The following is a 15078-nucleotide window of genomic DNA, read 5'->3' as shown; positions in this document are numbered from 1 at the left end:
CGATGCCATGCTTGGTGACGGAACCATCAGTTACGATCCATAGGTGATCAGAGGGACGAGGAAGAACAATAGACTTCTGTATGAGTGAAGATTGTTCTGTTTTAAAGCTATGCAGTAAACCGTCTGACCACTGAATTTTGTCTGGTGATGACAGGCCTGCAATTGCTGACTCAAATGGATTGATTATAGGTGCACAACCCTTGATGTCACTGCTTAATACTTTATAGGCGCCGATGAATGAGCGTAGTCCACGGACAGTGTCAGGAGGTGGACATGATGAAAGAGTTGCAATGCGATGAGGACTCGCTGAAAGTTGACCCTCTCGCCAAATCCAACCCAAAAAGATTGTGGACTTTGGGCAAATTGTTGTTTTGCTAGCTGACAAGTGAATGTTACACGTACTTAATGCTTGTAGAACGTTTGCCCAGTTTTGGAGTAGTTCAAGTGGGATGTCATCAGCGAGTTTTGTGACACACCCTTCTTGTATATAGTCACCCAATATGCGACACATTAGCACCTCAAGAGCAGTTTCCGACCCGGGCATGCCCATGGCTGAACGTGTATATACTCTCACATAACGAAAAGGTGTTTTGACACCACAGTATTTCATCAAGGCCTTTGCTAACGAGAATTGGTAGAAAGCACTGGTTAGATCTGTCTTGAGCATGTATTTCCAGCAGGCGATGGTTCGTAGTGTTGAATCGACATCGGGCATTAGCGAAGGTTGTGGTTTGCTGTAACGACCGGCATTGGTGAATGCAGTAACAAGTCTATAACCGCCGTTGGTTTTTTGACAAGAAATGACGGATTTAGGTACTCTACGGTAATTCCAACGTCTTCAGGTCGACGAAATACATGTACCCCCAATTTTTCAAGATCGTCAACCTTTTTTTGTAACTCTACAAGCTTATCCTGAGCATATTGAGGGATGCGCCCCTTTCTTTGAGAAGGCTCAACAGGGCCCATGTTGACAGATGCTTCAAATTTCTACATGCACCGTTGTAACCAGAAATTGATGGATCGAAGACATCGTACGAAGTAGACTGCGAAATTGGGAGCACTCATCGTTCTTCAAAATTGCGTCAGGGTCAAGGTTGACATTATCCGAGTGCATTGTTGGTGAGTGTGGACGAGATTTGTCAGGCGTATCCTTGACTGGTGTACTAGACGTTGCTGATGGTGGTGATGTGGTATGACGAATTTGGCAAAAGTGTTCATTGCGCCGTATCACCTTTGGTGACATTGACTCATTACAAATGTGAATTTTGCCTGCGACTGATTCGATGATATCTGGCTGAGGCCATCTATGTGACAGTTTGAGGTTACGCATGCTGGGTGAATCGTGACGCAACTCAATAGCGAAAGTTCCATCTTCTTCAATATTAGGTGGTAGTTTAATTTCTAGAAATTCATCAGGCCAAATAACAGATGAGGCTGGGGGGAATGCAATACAAATGCCTTTGTTAGATGTACATGTACTTTATGTGAATTGAGTGTGCCGTCTTCGATTCCATACCTAACCACATGTGTGCCTTTGATAGTTATTTGCTGCATAGCTGGGCATACAGAAATGTCATTGACTGTCATGAATGGTGTGCCAGCTAAAATGTCAACATCCAATTCTTCGATGACAAGTGTGTTGAGTGTAAGATCAATACCGTTTCTACTAAGTGTGATATGAGTCTCACTAAAAACTCAAGGTGGTGTCAACCCATAAGCCTGGAGTGCTTTTTGCAAGCTATTTTGAATAGTAGCTTCTATATACTTAGCAAGTGAAGACCTAATTATGTTGGTTTCAGCCCCAGTGTCTAGTGTTAATTGCAGAGGGTGATGGTGGTAGAAAGCCTAAAGAATGGTGACTGCTTTGTGTTAACTCTGCAAGTGCAAACACTATTGACGGTTAGTCACTGTAGTTATCAGTGGTGATATCTTCACCATCACAGTCAGACTCATCATCCTGGCAACTTTTTGCCGAGATTTGCTAATGTTTAAGCGATCTCCTGTTGGTAAATATTTACAATTGATTAGGAAATGTTGGTATTTAGCTTGTTTACACAATGGGCATGATTTAGTGTTCTGGCACTTGGTTAATGTTGTAGTCGGTCCTTGGTGTGTATATACTGCTTGGCAACAGAGCGCAAAACCTTGGTGTCGACTGAAGCGTGAACCGTCTCCAGAAGAGAATCTAATGCCTGAGAAATTTCTGGTTTTAGAATAGCAAGCGTCTTCGAGCGTAACTCAGTGCCATACCGTTGTTTCACCATAGACCTAAGTCTACATGACGTCTATGGTTTCACTAAGCTTGGTAGCTGTGGGTGTAATAGGCGTAACCATGTGAGCACAATGATGTTTTCTTAGGAAGGTGCGAGTTCTTCATCAATGGTGGTGGTTTCCCAATGATGTTTTATAACACTGTCACGATGTAACAAGCTGTCCTCAATAAATGAAACCAGGCGTTGGTATAGATCTTCTGGGCGTTCGTCAGCTTCTAATTTAATATTATTAAAATCCAGGAAATGTGAACCTGAGGTCTGGAAGCCATAGTGTAAACGAATTGCTTGCTAAATTGATGACATGGATGTGGACGACTTTATGATGGTGTTGCGTGAAATTACGGGACAATAATTGGCAAATTTGACCCAGCATTAGTTTGAGATGCATGACCTTTTGTTGAGCGGTTCAACGTTTTGGTTCTCTGACACTTTCATCATCGTTGGTAAAACTACGCAGTGGCGTGGCATTAGACTTCTTATTCCATGTATAATCATTGGCAAGAAATATAGCAAAATTTGGATCCAATGACAAAATATACTGCAGATTTTGTCGCCAGGCTTCGAACGACGTTATAGACTCGTGTTTGGTCAAACTCCACACAGTAGACGCTGGGCTCAATCGCTGTTAAACATCTGATGCGTTGCGCAGGTTGAGTTCGACGGGATAGTGTCTGGATCTGCACAAATTCAGGATGGCAATCAATCTCACAGACTGTGAAGGAATCCCTGTCAGGTCGCTACAGATTTCACGTCGTTGAGCATAGATCGACGTGGACGATTCGCCGTTAAAACAATAGTCCGCAGAATCGTACGAGTTCGTGATAATTTCACGTCATGAACCAGCCACAAAGTAATCAGTGTTCACTGACCAAACGTCACGTAGACTTCGGAAACTAGTTGCTGTCAGTCTGACATCTTGAAAAAGGCGCTCTCCCCAACCTCATGGTCCCATCATGCATTTTAACATCCAGTTGTTTTGTCACGCAATTGCACTAATGCAAAATCTACTAAATCGATCAAAATACATTTCAATCTATAAACAATAATAATAATAAAAAGTAGTAAAATTGAATACTGTTTCAAGTCTTCCAGTCCGGTTAGACCTAAAATATACACCACGAATATTCACTTTTTATCTTCATTGTCCTGTACTTCGTTTAGTAATTTGAATTTCTCAGTTTGCATAAAAAGGTCGAGTTTCGTGATTTCGACATTGAAAATTCCTTTTGTTTCATTATTTGCTGAGGGACGGCCGCTTTGGTATGTGCTCTGTAACTTGCAGCACATGAATCTAAAAACCTTTGGTAATCAAACAATAATGACGTAGTACTAAAGTTACAGACCTCGAGAGCTTGGTGTTCCGGGGTACGGCAAACTGGTCTAACCTTGGACCGTCCCACAGCCAAAACAGCCTGAAGGCTACCCACTGGGGTATCAGCCACTCTGTGTTCTTGAGACGGAGCCGCCCTGAAAGGGCGTCGCCAGACTGTTCCTCACCCCTGGAAGGTGGTGTGCGATTAGCTCCACATTGTATTCCAAGCACCAAAGGAGGATTTGCTCCGCTAGGAACGACAATGATGGGGAATGCGTCCCCCCTCCTTCTTGAAGGAGACCACCGCTGCATTGCCTGTGTGGAGCAGGACTCTGTGGTCTCGAACTACGAGTAGAAAGCTTGGTAGTGCTATAAGCACTGCTCTTAGTTCGAGCTGGTTGATATGGTAGTCTAATGCAGGAGCCATATCCTTGGGATTGGCTGCGTAGTGCGGCCTTGGGAACGACCCTTCGAACCGAGGTCATCATTCCGATGATCCGCATTAGTTCTCGGAGGGACACTGACGGAACGCTGACTAGGCATTCGGCTAGGCTGCTTAGCGCTAAGCAACACGCTTGAAATAGCCAAGCATACCTCTGTGTCAAAACTCCATGCCCAGGGTACCTACTGCGTGTTGGGTCAAAGTGGGACTTGTCGATTTACTAACGAGCCCAACTGGCAAAGTAAATCCTGTGTTAGCCTGACGTATTTGGCTATTAACCCCTTGCCCGGGTTGTGTAGTAATCAGTTGTCTTGGTATGGATTGACGTGTACCAACATCTGGTGAAGCAGCAGCACTACTTGTTTCATCACTCTGGTGAACATGCAGGGTGCTGTGCCTAACCCGAACAAGGGGAAGGCACTCGAAATTCAAATACCTGGCCCAGCTGGGCGATTCAAAGGAGATGGCAACTCGCTGGGTGCATCGGTATGTGCAGGTAAGCCCCGCTTAAGTCTAGTGGGGCTAGCCAGTCGAAACGGTGGATGGAGAAAAGAACTCTGAATGGTGTCTCCATGTGGAACCGATCGAGGAGCATGTACTGATTCAGTCTGCCTAGGTCCAGAACTGGACGCCCGCCACTTGTAGATTCGGTACTACGAAAACATTTGGGTAGAAGTCTGGACTTAGTTCCGGCTGATGTATCCTGTGTATGGTGCCTTTTCCCAGCAAATTGCTACTTCCTGTCTGATTGCTTCCGCCTTGCGGTAGTCCCCTGGCAATGCCCAAGAGGGGAGACACTGATGGGGGAAATGGAGATTTCAGCAGTATCCTGTAACAGGATGTCACCACCTGGAAAGGTCCAGGGATCGGTCACCCGCTGTCTCCAAACCGGACTACACTGGCGCAATATGGGTACGACAGGGATATGAGGCCATGGGTTCGGCAGTTGCGAGGGGGGTGCTCTCTTCTCCTATGAGGTGAGTTATGCAAGGCCTGAAGTAGTCACTGGCAACTCGTCGAACACATGCCAGTCCCCCAGGCTGCAGAGGTGAGTGTCAAACACGCTTCCCCCACTGCCGGGGTAGACGTCCGCCCAGTGAGGGTGAGGAGCCACCAATTGGCTCTTTCCTCCCTGGGGGTGCGCCACTACTCTTCCCTCCCATGGAAGGGTATGAGAGCTTGACTCCTGGCTGACTCTGGCTAGCGGACGACGCCCTAGGGCGTTGTGTTTTCTGTGCTTGGAGTGCCCTCAGCTTGCCCTTGGCAGGGCCAACTGGCTAGCAAATTCGATCTGAACCCTCTGGTTCATTGCACTCCGAAGCTCCGAGACTGTACCCACCATTCCCTGAACAAAGAGGGTGGAAGATGTCCAGTCTGTGTGACTGAGGTGGGGACGTACCCCCGACTCAGCTTGTTGGCGAAAACACATGTGTCTAAGGCCGCGTCTCATAGCACAGTAGTGGCCCCGGCCAAGAAAGCCAGGTGACACTAGGGGGTGTCGCACGTTGATGTGCGGTGGCCCACCAGTAAAAGTGTCACCTGGTCTAGGAGGCTGGTGAGTTCTGCCTGCGAGGTCTCCAGAGTCCTGGGCGCGCACAATAATGCACTCAAGCAACTCTGCCCTCAGGGATGGATGGGTCGTCTTTGATTGAGTTGGCAAGAACGACCATGGGTAGCGTTTGGTCCAGCGGGAAGTGTTGCCTAATGTTTTCCCCACCGGGGCCTTAAGCGTTACACCCTCCGCAGCTGACCAATGTCAGCCCATCAACACCGTTTGCGTGCCCTGCACCCCACTTCGCACTCGGACGGACAGGGAGAGACGTGCTGACGGGGTTGCTTTGGATCCCGATGCCCATGATCCCATAAGCGTTGAAGCAACCTTAAGTGGTCACTTTAGGATCAAGGGTGGGGGTATTTACATCGTATCACTGGGATCGATGATACTTCACATCACCCCAAAAGCGTAGCTCACCGAGTCATTACGGATGGAAGAGTGAGGGACCGCCCAGAGTACCGGCTATATCCTACACGAGCGAACTGCGTCTCCTTTCACTTTAAATATGTGAGAGGGAGCGTATTCGACTGTGCGTCTCATGACAGGGTCGGTTCCCGCTGGGGATGCCCGTGGGTCGGTAAGAAGGGAGTCAAAACCCACAGGGGAGACCGGACACAAGGATAAATTCGTTACCGTTGTACCGTTACCGCGTGACAAACCCTAGCTGGCAGGAGAGGGGTCAACGTGTGCCCTGCCCTGAAAGCCCTGCCCCGAGATCGGAGGCTTGGGTGCCAGCACCCTGTTGGCATTCAGTGCCCGAGGTGCAATTAGCCTGAGCCTCGGCCTCACCCAAAATTAGTGGGAGAGCCGTGGCTAGGAACGGGGGTTCCCTTAAAAAAACGTGTTTGAATACAAACATGCTTTCGTGTTTCTTCCTGCTTGTCCACCGAGAGTTCGCAGTGGAGACTGAGTCTGATCTACCCGGCCTGCCAGGGACGAAATTGCCCAGACAGTCCTTCGACCAAAGTCCTCAACTCAACCCAAGCAAAAAGATCGTACAACAACATCAGCAAATCTCTTCCGTGCTGCGTTCAATAACATTAACATATTTAAATGAGCTATGGTAATTTGAACACGTTGGCATCATCCATCGTTTTCATTGGTTAATTATCAACCTGACCTGTCAGGTCAAAACATGGTGCATATTCATTTCTACAGCATCAAGTGTTGAAAATGCGATCAGAATCATTCGCTTACGATGAAATAAGTTGAAATTTATTTGCATTTCATAACAATTCAAAAAAATTATGTTATCATTATTTTAATCATCACTAAGTAATAATCAACAATCGTGAACGCAGCATGACCGGATTGTGCTGCCGCGATCATTTGCTACTAAGTATTAAATGTAGTTGGGTTTGTTTTTATTTGAAACTTCTTTTAGAATATACTTTCGTTATAAAATGAAACAAAATAATTTTAATTTTATAATGAGCTTTGGTAATTTGAACACGTTGGCATCATCCATCGTTTTCATTGGTTAATTATCAACCTGACCTGTCAGGTCAAAACATGGTGCATATTCATTTCTACAGCATCAAGTGTTGAAAATGCGATCAGAATCATTCGCTTACGATGAAATAAGTTGAAATTTATTTGCATTTCATAACAATTCAAAAAATTTACTTTATCATTATTTTAATCATCACTAGGTAATAATCAACAATCGTGAACGCAGCATGACCGGATTGTGCTGCCGCTCTGTGGCAGTTCAACATAGTTGGAAGTCGAAACACGTGAACACAGGGGAATTTACATTAACCGTCACTACGTCCATCGTGTCAATCGTCATAAGAATGTCAAGCCAAAAACGAATCACAAGTTTTTTTGGAGGACATGGTACGGCAGCTACTACGAGTACGACAGACACTGATGAAAATGTCAACATCACCGAAACACAAGCTGAATCAAACCAGAGCATACAACACGATGATACGAACGAACCGGTCCACAAGAAACAGAAAGTCCGAAACTTCAGTAATGGGTGGCTACACAAACCACAATATTCACAGTGGTTGATCCGTCACAATGAGAAAGGAATGATTTGTAAATGGTGTCAAGACACCGGGAAATCAAATCCGTTTACAGACACGCGTAGCGGAGGATGCTTCAATTTTCGGACGTCCACTCTGCACTTTGCAGTGCTCTGATCACAAAAAAGCCATTCAAGAAATTGTTTTACGCCGTAATTTTCAAAAAGCCACGTCACGTGTTCTGAGCGACAAAGAAGAATCAATTATATCGGCAATGCGTAGTGTATATTGGTTTGCAAAGGAAGACATATCCACTCGGAAATATTCATCATTATTACAATTATTACAACTTCAAGGAATAAACACGCTGGGAAAATTGAAATCTGGTGAATATGCGACATACACTACCCAACAAACTGCAGACGAAATGCAGGATGCCATGGCCACTGTAATTCGTAAAAATATTGAAGATCAGTTGCATGGTAGTGAGTTTGTCAGCGTGTTGGCGGACGAAAGTACAGACATATCAGTAACCAAAAAACTGGTTGTATACGTGAGGACTTATGGATTCGGACTTTCTGCCAAGAACTCGTTATTTGGGAAATGTTTCAGTAAAGGATGGAACTGCATTGGTAATCACTGAAACGCTGAAACAGATGTTACTAGATCAGAAAAAATAGAAGCAAGACAACTACTTGGTTTCGGCAGTGATGGGGCGAGTGTCATGCGTGGACGGCTTAACGGAGTTGCAGCGAGATTGCGACGTGAAGTAAATCCTTTTTTGTTGAGCGTTCATTGTGTGGCGCACCGACTCGCTCTCTGTACAAGTCAGGCAGCCAACTCAGTAAACTATATGAGTGTCCATTGTGTGGCGCACCGCCTTGCTCTCTGTACAAGTCAGGCAGCCAACTCAGTAAACTATATGAGTGTCCATTGTGTGGCGCACCGCCTCGCTCTCTGTACAAGTCAGGCAGCAAACTCAGTAAACTATATGAAGAAATACCAACAAGTGTTGACGAACATTTACTATTATTTTAAACGTTCATCCGTACGTGTCGAAGCTGTGAAGGATATACAAAAGGTGTTAGATGACCCACAATTGAAATATAAAGAAGTCCACGAAGTGAGGTGGTTTTCGTTCTATAGTGCATTAGAAACAATTTATAGAACGTATGGCTCTCTCGTTACTTACTTCGAATCAGTATCACGACAAAACCCGATAGCAAAGGGAATAATGAACAAAATGACCGACTTTCAGTTCGTTGCAACAATGCACTTGTTGATTGATGTGATGCCCGTTATGACACAATTGAGTTTGGTTTTTCAAAAGGCTGACATCGACATCGCAATGGTTCAAGTGTCCGTTAGCAGTGCCATTGCGAAAATTAAATCGATCGCATCGGAAGGTGGACAATTTGTAAACCAGTTGAATGCACTACGTGACAAACGATCGAAGTTCAAGTATTTCGACCATTCGATCAACGCATCACCCCAAGCTGTGAAGCAATTCGAAAACACGACAAAGAGCTTTACCGATAATATTTTGGAGAATTTAAATGAAAGATTTCCGACGGAGACTAGTGATGTTATAACCCCATTCACTATTCTAGCTATGCGACCGCTAAGTTACTTATCAAGTGACGACCTCGGTGAATACGGAAACAATGAAATGGACACGTTAATTAATCACTTTGGTACAGATCGCGAGTCATATGATGGTACGGTGTTTACGGCTATAATTGACGGCGATGAGACCAAGCATGAATGGTCAGTTGTAAAGCCATTAATTAGTAGTGCAACAGAAATATCCACGTGATAAGATGTCAACCTTATGGAAGATAATATACGAATATCATAAAGAACAATTTACAAATCTACTTAAATTGGCGAGTTTAGCACTTATACTTCCAGTTCAAACAGCAGATTGCGAACGTGGGTTCTCGATTCAGAATCGTATAAAAACCAAAACGCGTAATAGACTGCAACCTCATAGAGTGGACACGCTGTCTCTGATCTCTGGCGAGGGACCCAGTATTGAAGATTTTCAATTGAATGAAGCCCTTGCTTTATGGAAATCAAGTAAACCAAGGAGAGCATTTCATACGAAATGAATGTTATTATCTATACCCGTATATCTCATTAATGAGTATTGATATTGATTGGCTTTGCTGATGTGTATTATGTACATTGTCAATCATGGAAATAAAAATTAAAGGTAAACATACTTTTTTGAGTGAAATGCAATAAATTATGAAAATTTAACAATGGGTGTCCCTAAAAAAAATTGTGTGTCCCCACTTTTTGGCTGACATGGGTCACTGTGTCCCACGTTTCGAAATCCTGGCTGAAACACTGCTTTATGGGTCAGAAGTCTGGGATAGTTTTCTGACTAATCTATTTAGTGGAACTGGCAATAGCAAATCAGAGATTGATAATACTGTTTTTGTATCAAAGCTATTCTCTGACAAAATATTACCAGAAAAACTTCATATAAAGTTTTGTAAGAGAGTTTTGGGAGTACCCGGTACATAGGAAGGCATCGAATATTGCTTGTAGAGGTGAACTAGGTCGTTTCCCACTTGTGATTGATGTTTGTACTACTGTCATAAAATGTTATCAAAGGTTGTCATGTAAGAAAACAAACAACATAATTATCAAAGCTGCTTTTAAAGAAAGTAGTGGGTTTAAATACGATCCCTGGTATAAATTTGTCCAAAAACTTCTACAAATTACAAATATGACAAACACGGATACTAATCAGGCAAATTTTTGCAATCTGTTTAAAGAAAAGTTAAACCAAATTTACTCAACAAATGTGGAAAGTCAGTTGAACAAAACTGGTCATAATAAACTAAGTACTTATAAAACATTCAAAAATAATTATAAATTTGAAAAATACTTGGATGATATAAAAAAAAAACACAGAGTAGCATTAACCAAATTTCGCATTTCAGCCCACTTCTTGCCAATTGAAATACAAAATGTAGGTCGTCACAGGGGAATAAATAAAATTGACAGGGTATGTAACAAATGTGACTCTTAAGGATGTGGGTGATGAAAAACATTACCTTTTTCATTGTGACAGTTTTTCTGAACACAGAAAAAAATTCCTCTATACATTGTTCAAATACTCACCTGACTATCAAACATTACCAAATGGAGAATTGTTTATTAATGTTTTCTCTAGTGTAGACAAATATATTTGTAGTATTTTAGCTAATTTTGTTTTTCAGATTTTAAAATTATTTTAGATTAGTTGTGATACTGTATGTTTCTTACGTTGGACTTTACTCAAGCATTGTTTTTGTGTACGTTCCAAATAAAATATCCTATCCTATCCTATAATTTACAAGTATTTACTATCTTTTGAGATAATGCAAACACGTACGCATGTTTTATGTACACATGACCCGTTAAACTAGGGGTGTCTGTGTGCCACCTCCAGGTACCCTTTGTTATGGCTTTTGTTTTTTCTATAGATCGTGCAAGCGAAAGCCAGAAAAGCTCCAGGTACCTTCAAAAGTTTATTGAAAATGTATTATCAGGATTTTGATTTAAATAGAATAAAATATGCGAAACGACAAATATATATGCATATAAAAATGACTGATGGAATATTTTATATTGCAATTTCTTTCAATTTGAATTAGTTGTATTGCAATGCATTAGTAATAATGTAAATATATATATATATATATATACATGTATATATATACATTCCTTTATTTCATTGTTGAGACTGAGTTATACAGTTTGTTGCATACTACAATTTATCTATATTGGAGACCGGTTATGGGAATTATTAATTTCAATAAACAACATTCAACTATCCTTTGCAGCACCAATAAGATCATAATGGTACGGTTTATTGGTCTTTGAAACTAGAGGCATTATCAGAGCATGGGTCTTATTTTGGAACTCTTGCCAGGAAGGTATTCCCAGAATAGCACCAGGGGTTAAGGAAACATCAAATGTTAATTCTCAACAAGGATGAAAGCACCAGTTACTGAGACAAAGCTCTACTCCATGCAAAACCCGCCAGATACGAAACCCTTTATCGCGAAAGCCACTCACCGTGAAGCTACTAGTGTGTTGTTAAAATATATATACAACAAGTAACCTGTAGAATGCTGTGTGGGTAACATCTTTATATTGATGTTTGTTACATTTGCAGCAAATAGTTACCAAACAATGAGAAATCTATCGGATTGGATATACCTCTCAGCTTCACATGCATAGTTGAAGCCTGCCTATATAACTGGTGCTTATACCAGGATTTTGTTACAGCCCCTGTGGTTACAGCTTCATGTTCCGAGTAATCGCAAGAAATTGACATTACAATAGAAAATCAAAGAAAGCTTAGAAAGAACTCCTGTGTGCTGAGAGTTTTGGAGACACATTAAAAATTAATTCAAAATTACTTATACTTGAGATATTGATGGAATAGCTGAAAACTAATTATGCAAATAAGGTAACTAATATGAACAGATTTAGGTGTAAAACTAATAAGGTCTGCACAATGTACCAAGTTTCATTGGAATGTGATTAGAATCAAAAAAATATTAATTATTATGCTAATTAGAGAATTAATATGAACAGATTTTAACCCAAAATTAATCAGGCTGTCTATTGTCCTAGAGCATTTATGTACCAAGTTTTATTCAAATGTGATGATCAATACTTGAGATATTAGTATTAATTAATTATGTTAATTAGGTGATTAAGAAGCATAAATATTTACCAAAAACTAATATGGTGCATAGTCTTAGGTTCATTGAAATGTGATGGGTACTCTTTAAAAGTTTCATTGAAATCCAATGAGTGGTTTTTAGACATCAGTGCAACAGCCATAGAACAGCAAAAAATTAACTAATTATGCAAATTAGGTAATTAATAGGCACAATTTTTTATCTCAAAATTAATCAGGTCTCTGCATAGTCCTAAAATATCTATGTCGCAAGTCTCATTGAAATGTGATGATTAGTACTTGAGATATCAGGTGAAAAGCTGAAAATTAACTAATTATGCTAATAAGGTGATTAATATGCACAAATATTTACCAAAAAACTAATTAGGTCTCTGCACAGTCCTCAAGTAACAGTCCTCATTACTACTCGAAATATCAAAAGCAGAAAGTTAATTAATTATGCAAATTAGGTAATTAATATGTACTGATATTACCCTAAAAACCATCAGGTCTGTGCAGTGTCATAGGACATCTATGTACCAAGTTTTATTGAAATGTTATGATTAGTACTTGAGATATCAGTGGAAAAGCTGAAAATTGATTAATCATTATGTAAATTAGGTAATTAATAATATTAACAGATTTTTACCCAAAACTAATCAAATCTGTGCATTAGTTCAGAGCATCCATGTGCCAAGTTTCATTGAAATCCAATGAGTGGTTCTTCAAAAATCAGTGGAAAAGTCATAGAACAGCTTAAAATCAGCTAATTATCATGCAAATTAGGTAATTAATATTCATAGATTTTTACCCAAAACTAATCAAATCTGCGCACTAGTTCAGAGTATCCATGTGCCAAATTTCATCAAAATCCAATGAGTGGTTCTTCAGATATCAGTGGAACAGTCTCGGGACAGCTAAAAATCAGCTAATTATCATGCAAATTAGGTAATTAATATTCATAGATTTTTACCAAAACCTAATCAACTCTGCGCATTATCCCAGAGCATCTATGTACCAAGTTTCATCAAAATTTGATTAGTGGTTCTTGAGATAACGGTGGAACAAAAAAAGTGACATACATACACACATACATACATACATACATACAGACATACAGACAGGGTAACTGCAAAGACTCCCTTTTGTGCTTCGCACACGGGAGTCAATAAAAGACTGGCACTCCCATGCAATTAATAGCAAGTGAAATTCCTGGGATTGAAACAAAGATTTTGAAGTAACTGATGTAGGCAATGAATAACTTCAAGTTGGCATGAAGACGAGGTAGTTTATTTAATTAGTGCTGAACTAGAGGCTGAAATTAAAATTAAGTTCGTTGTCATATAATTTGTTTATTTCAATTTCTCCTGAAGTCAAATAGAATAAACTGGTGAAAGGATGTTTTGGGGGTGTAGTTTACATTGTATATGGAGTGGTAGGATCGGGTGTCATATAATTTATTCATTTCCAACTCTCATGAAGTCACATAGAATTTCACTTAATTTATTTTCGTTTTCAAGCATTAACGTGTGAATCCAATTTTCACTGTGTTGTGTCAAGTCTCAATATGAGGGAAATGGCATGTTCACTGGAAATTATTTTAGCGGGAAAATGTTTACAGTGAAAATGAAGTATTTCACATTATTGCATATGTACTGCAGTTTATTTTAATTCGTCCCTGAAATCAAAATCGGTATTTCCACATCCCATATGCAAATGAGGTATGAGAGAAAACAAAGTATGTAGTCCTTTCAAGAGTAGCGTTTTTTGAAACATAGCAGAAATAAACAATATTTAGAAGTACGATATTTTACCCTTGGGGTACATGAATATACTTGCTGAGTGAAATGAAATTTGAACAACAGTAATGATACTTCTAGGCAGTCACTTATTTGGACTAAAACTAATTTGCATATCACCCATGCAATAATGTTTTCGGTATCACAGTTAATATGCAAATGAACATGGTATTGGCGATCCGCTCCACTAGGATCGCCCTTAAAATCACTTTAGTGTGTCTGTGTGTGATTTCCAGTGTTTTCACGTATTAATTCTTTTGTGATTTTTTTTGGCTTGGCCGATTTTGCTCAAACTTAGCAGGTAGGTCACACCTTCACCCTAGTTATTAGGAACAATCTGAAAAAAAGTTGCCATAGCAACAGCCAAAAAACTGATTTTTGGATAGCTTCGCGCTAAATATATCTCCTCCTCAAATTTAGGATACAACACCTCAGACATAGCTCATTTTACTCAGCTTGAGTGTGGGTACAAATTTGCTATTTGAATTTTTGATATCTTTTTTCATTAATGAGAAATCTGACCCCAAAGTTAGGCTAACTGTTCACCGGGAATGGCTTTTTAACTCTTCTGTGATTTTTTTGGCTGGGCTGATTTGGTTCAAACTTGGCAGGCATGTCACACCTTCACTCTAGTTAGGTTATAAAATCTTAAAACAAATTCTGGCCACCGTTTCCATGGCAAAAGCCAAAAACTGATTTTTTTGAACACCTTCACGCAAATGTACCACACCCTACATTTCTTCGATTAAAAAGCACGGACGACATTCTACTCTTTCTTATGTCTATTTTCATTACGGAGAAAAATTACCCCAAAGTTGGGGTAACTTTTCACCAGCAACAGGTTTTAAATTTGTTTGGCTTGTCTAATTTTGTTCATACCGGTACTTGACAGGCAGGTCGTACCATCACTAATTGGAAAACAACCCTGGCCCACCGCTACCATGGCAACAACCAAAAACTGTTTTTTGAATACCTTCGCCTCAAATTTATTACCTCCTACCAGTCTTGTAATAGCAGTGTTCAAATGATCATGTCTT

General features: G+C 40.8%; 2 protein-coding genes across 2 annotated transcripts in view; one reads left to right on the top strand and one right to left on the bottom strand.

Annotated features, from left to right (window-relative positions):
• The window catches only part of LOC144352209 (fructose-2,6-bisphosphatase TIGAR B-like), a 31883-nt gene that overhangs the window by 11593 nt on the left and 5212 nt on the right, over positions 1-15078 (bottom strand). The window lies entirely within an intron of this gene.
• On the top strand, positions 7830-9666 carry LOC146728181 (zinc finger protein 862-like). Its single transcript, XM_085496229.1, has 3 exons — positions 7830-8187; positions 8212-9322; positions 9447-9666. Exons 1-3 carry the CDS (start codon positions 7830-7832, stop codon positions 9664-9666), a joined length of 1689 nt encoding a protein of 562 aa, XP_085352355.1.

Source organism: Saccoglossus kowalevskii (assembly GCF_978046115.1).
Source record: "Saccoglossus kowalevskii chromosome 4 unlocalized genomic scaffold, keSacKowa6.1 SUPER_4_unloc_1, whole genome shotgun sequence".
Classification (NCBI taxonomy): domain Eukaryota; kingdom Metazoa; phylum Hemichordata; class Enteropneusta; family Harrimaniidae; genus Saccoglossus; species Saccoglossus kowalevskii.
Note: the sequence above shows the minus strand (reverse complement) of the source record. Positions and strands in the feature narration are given on the sequence as shown.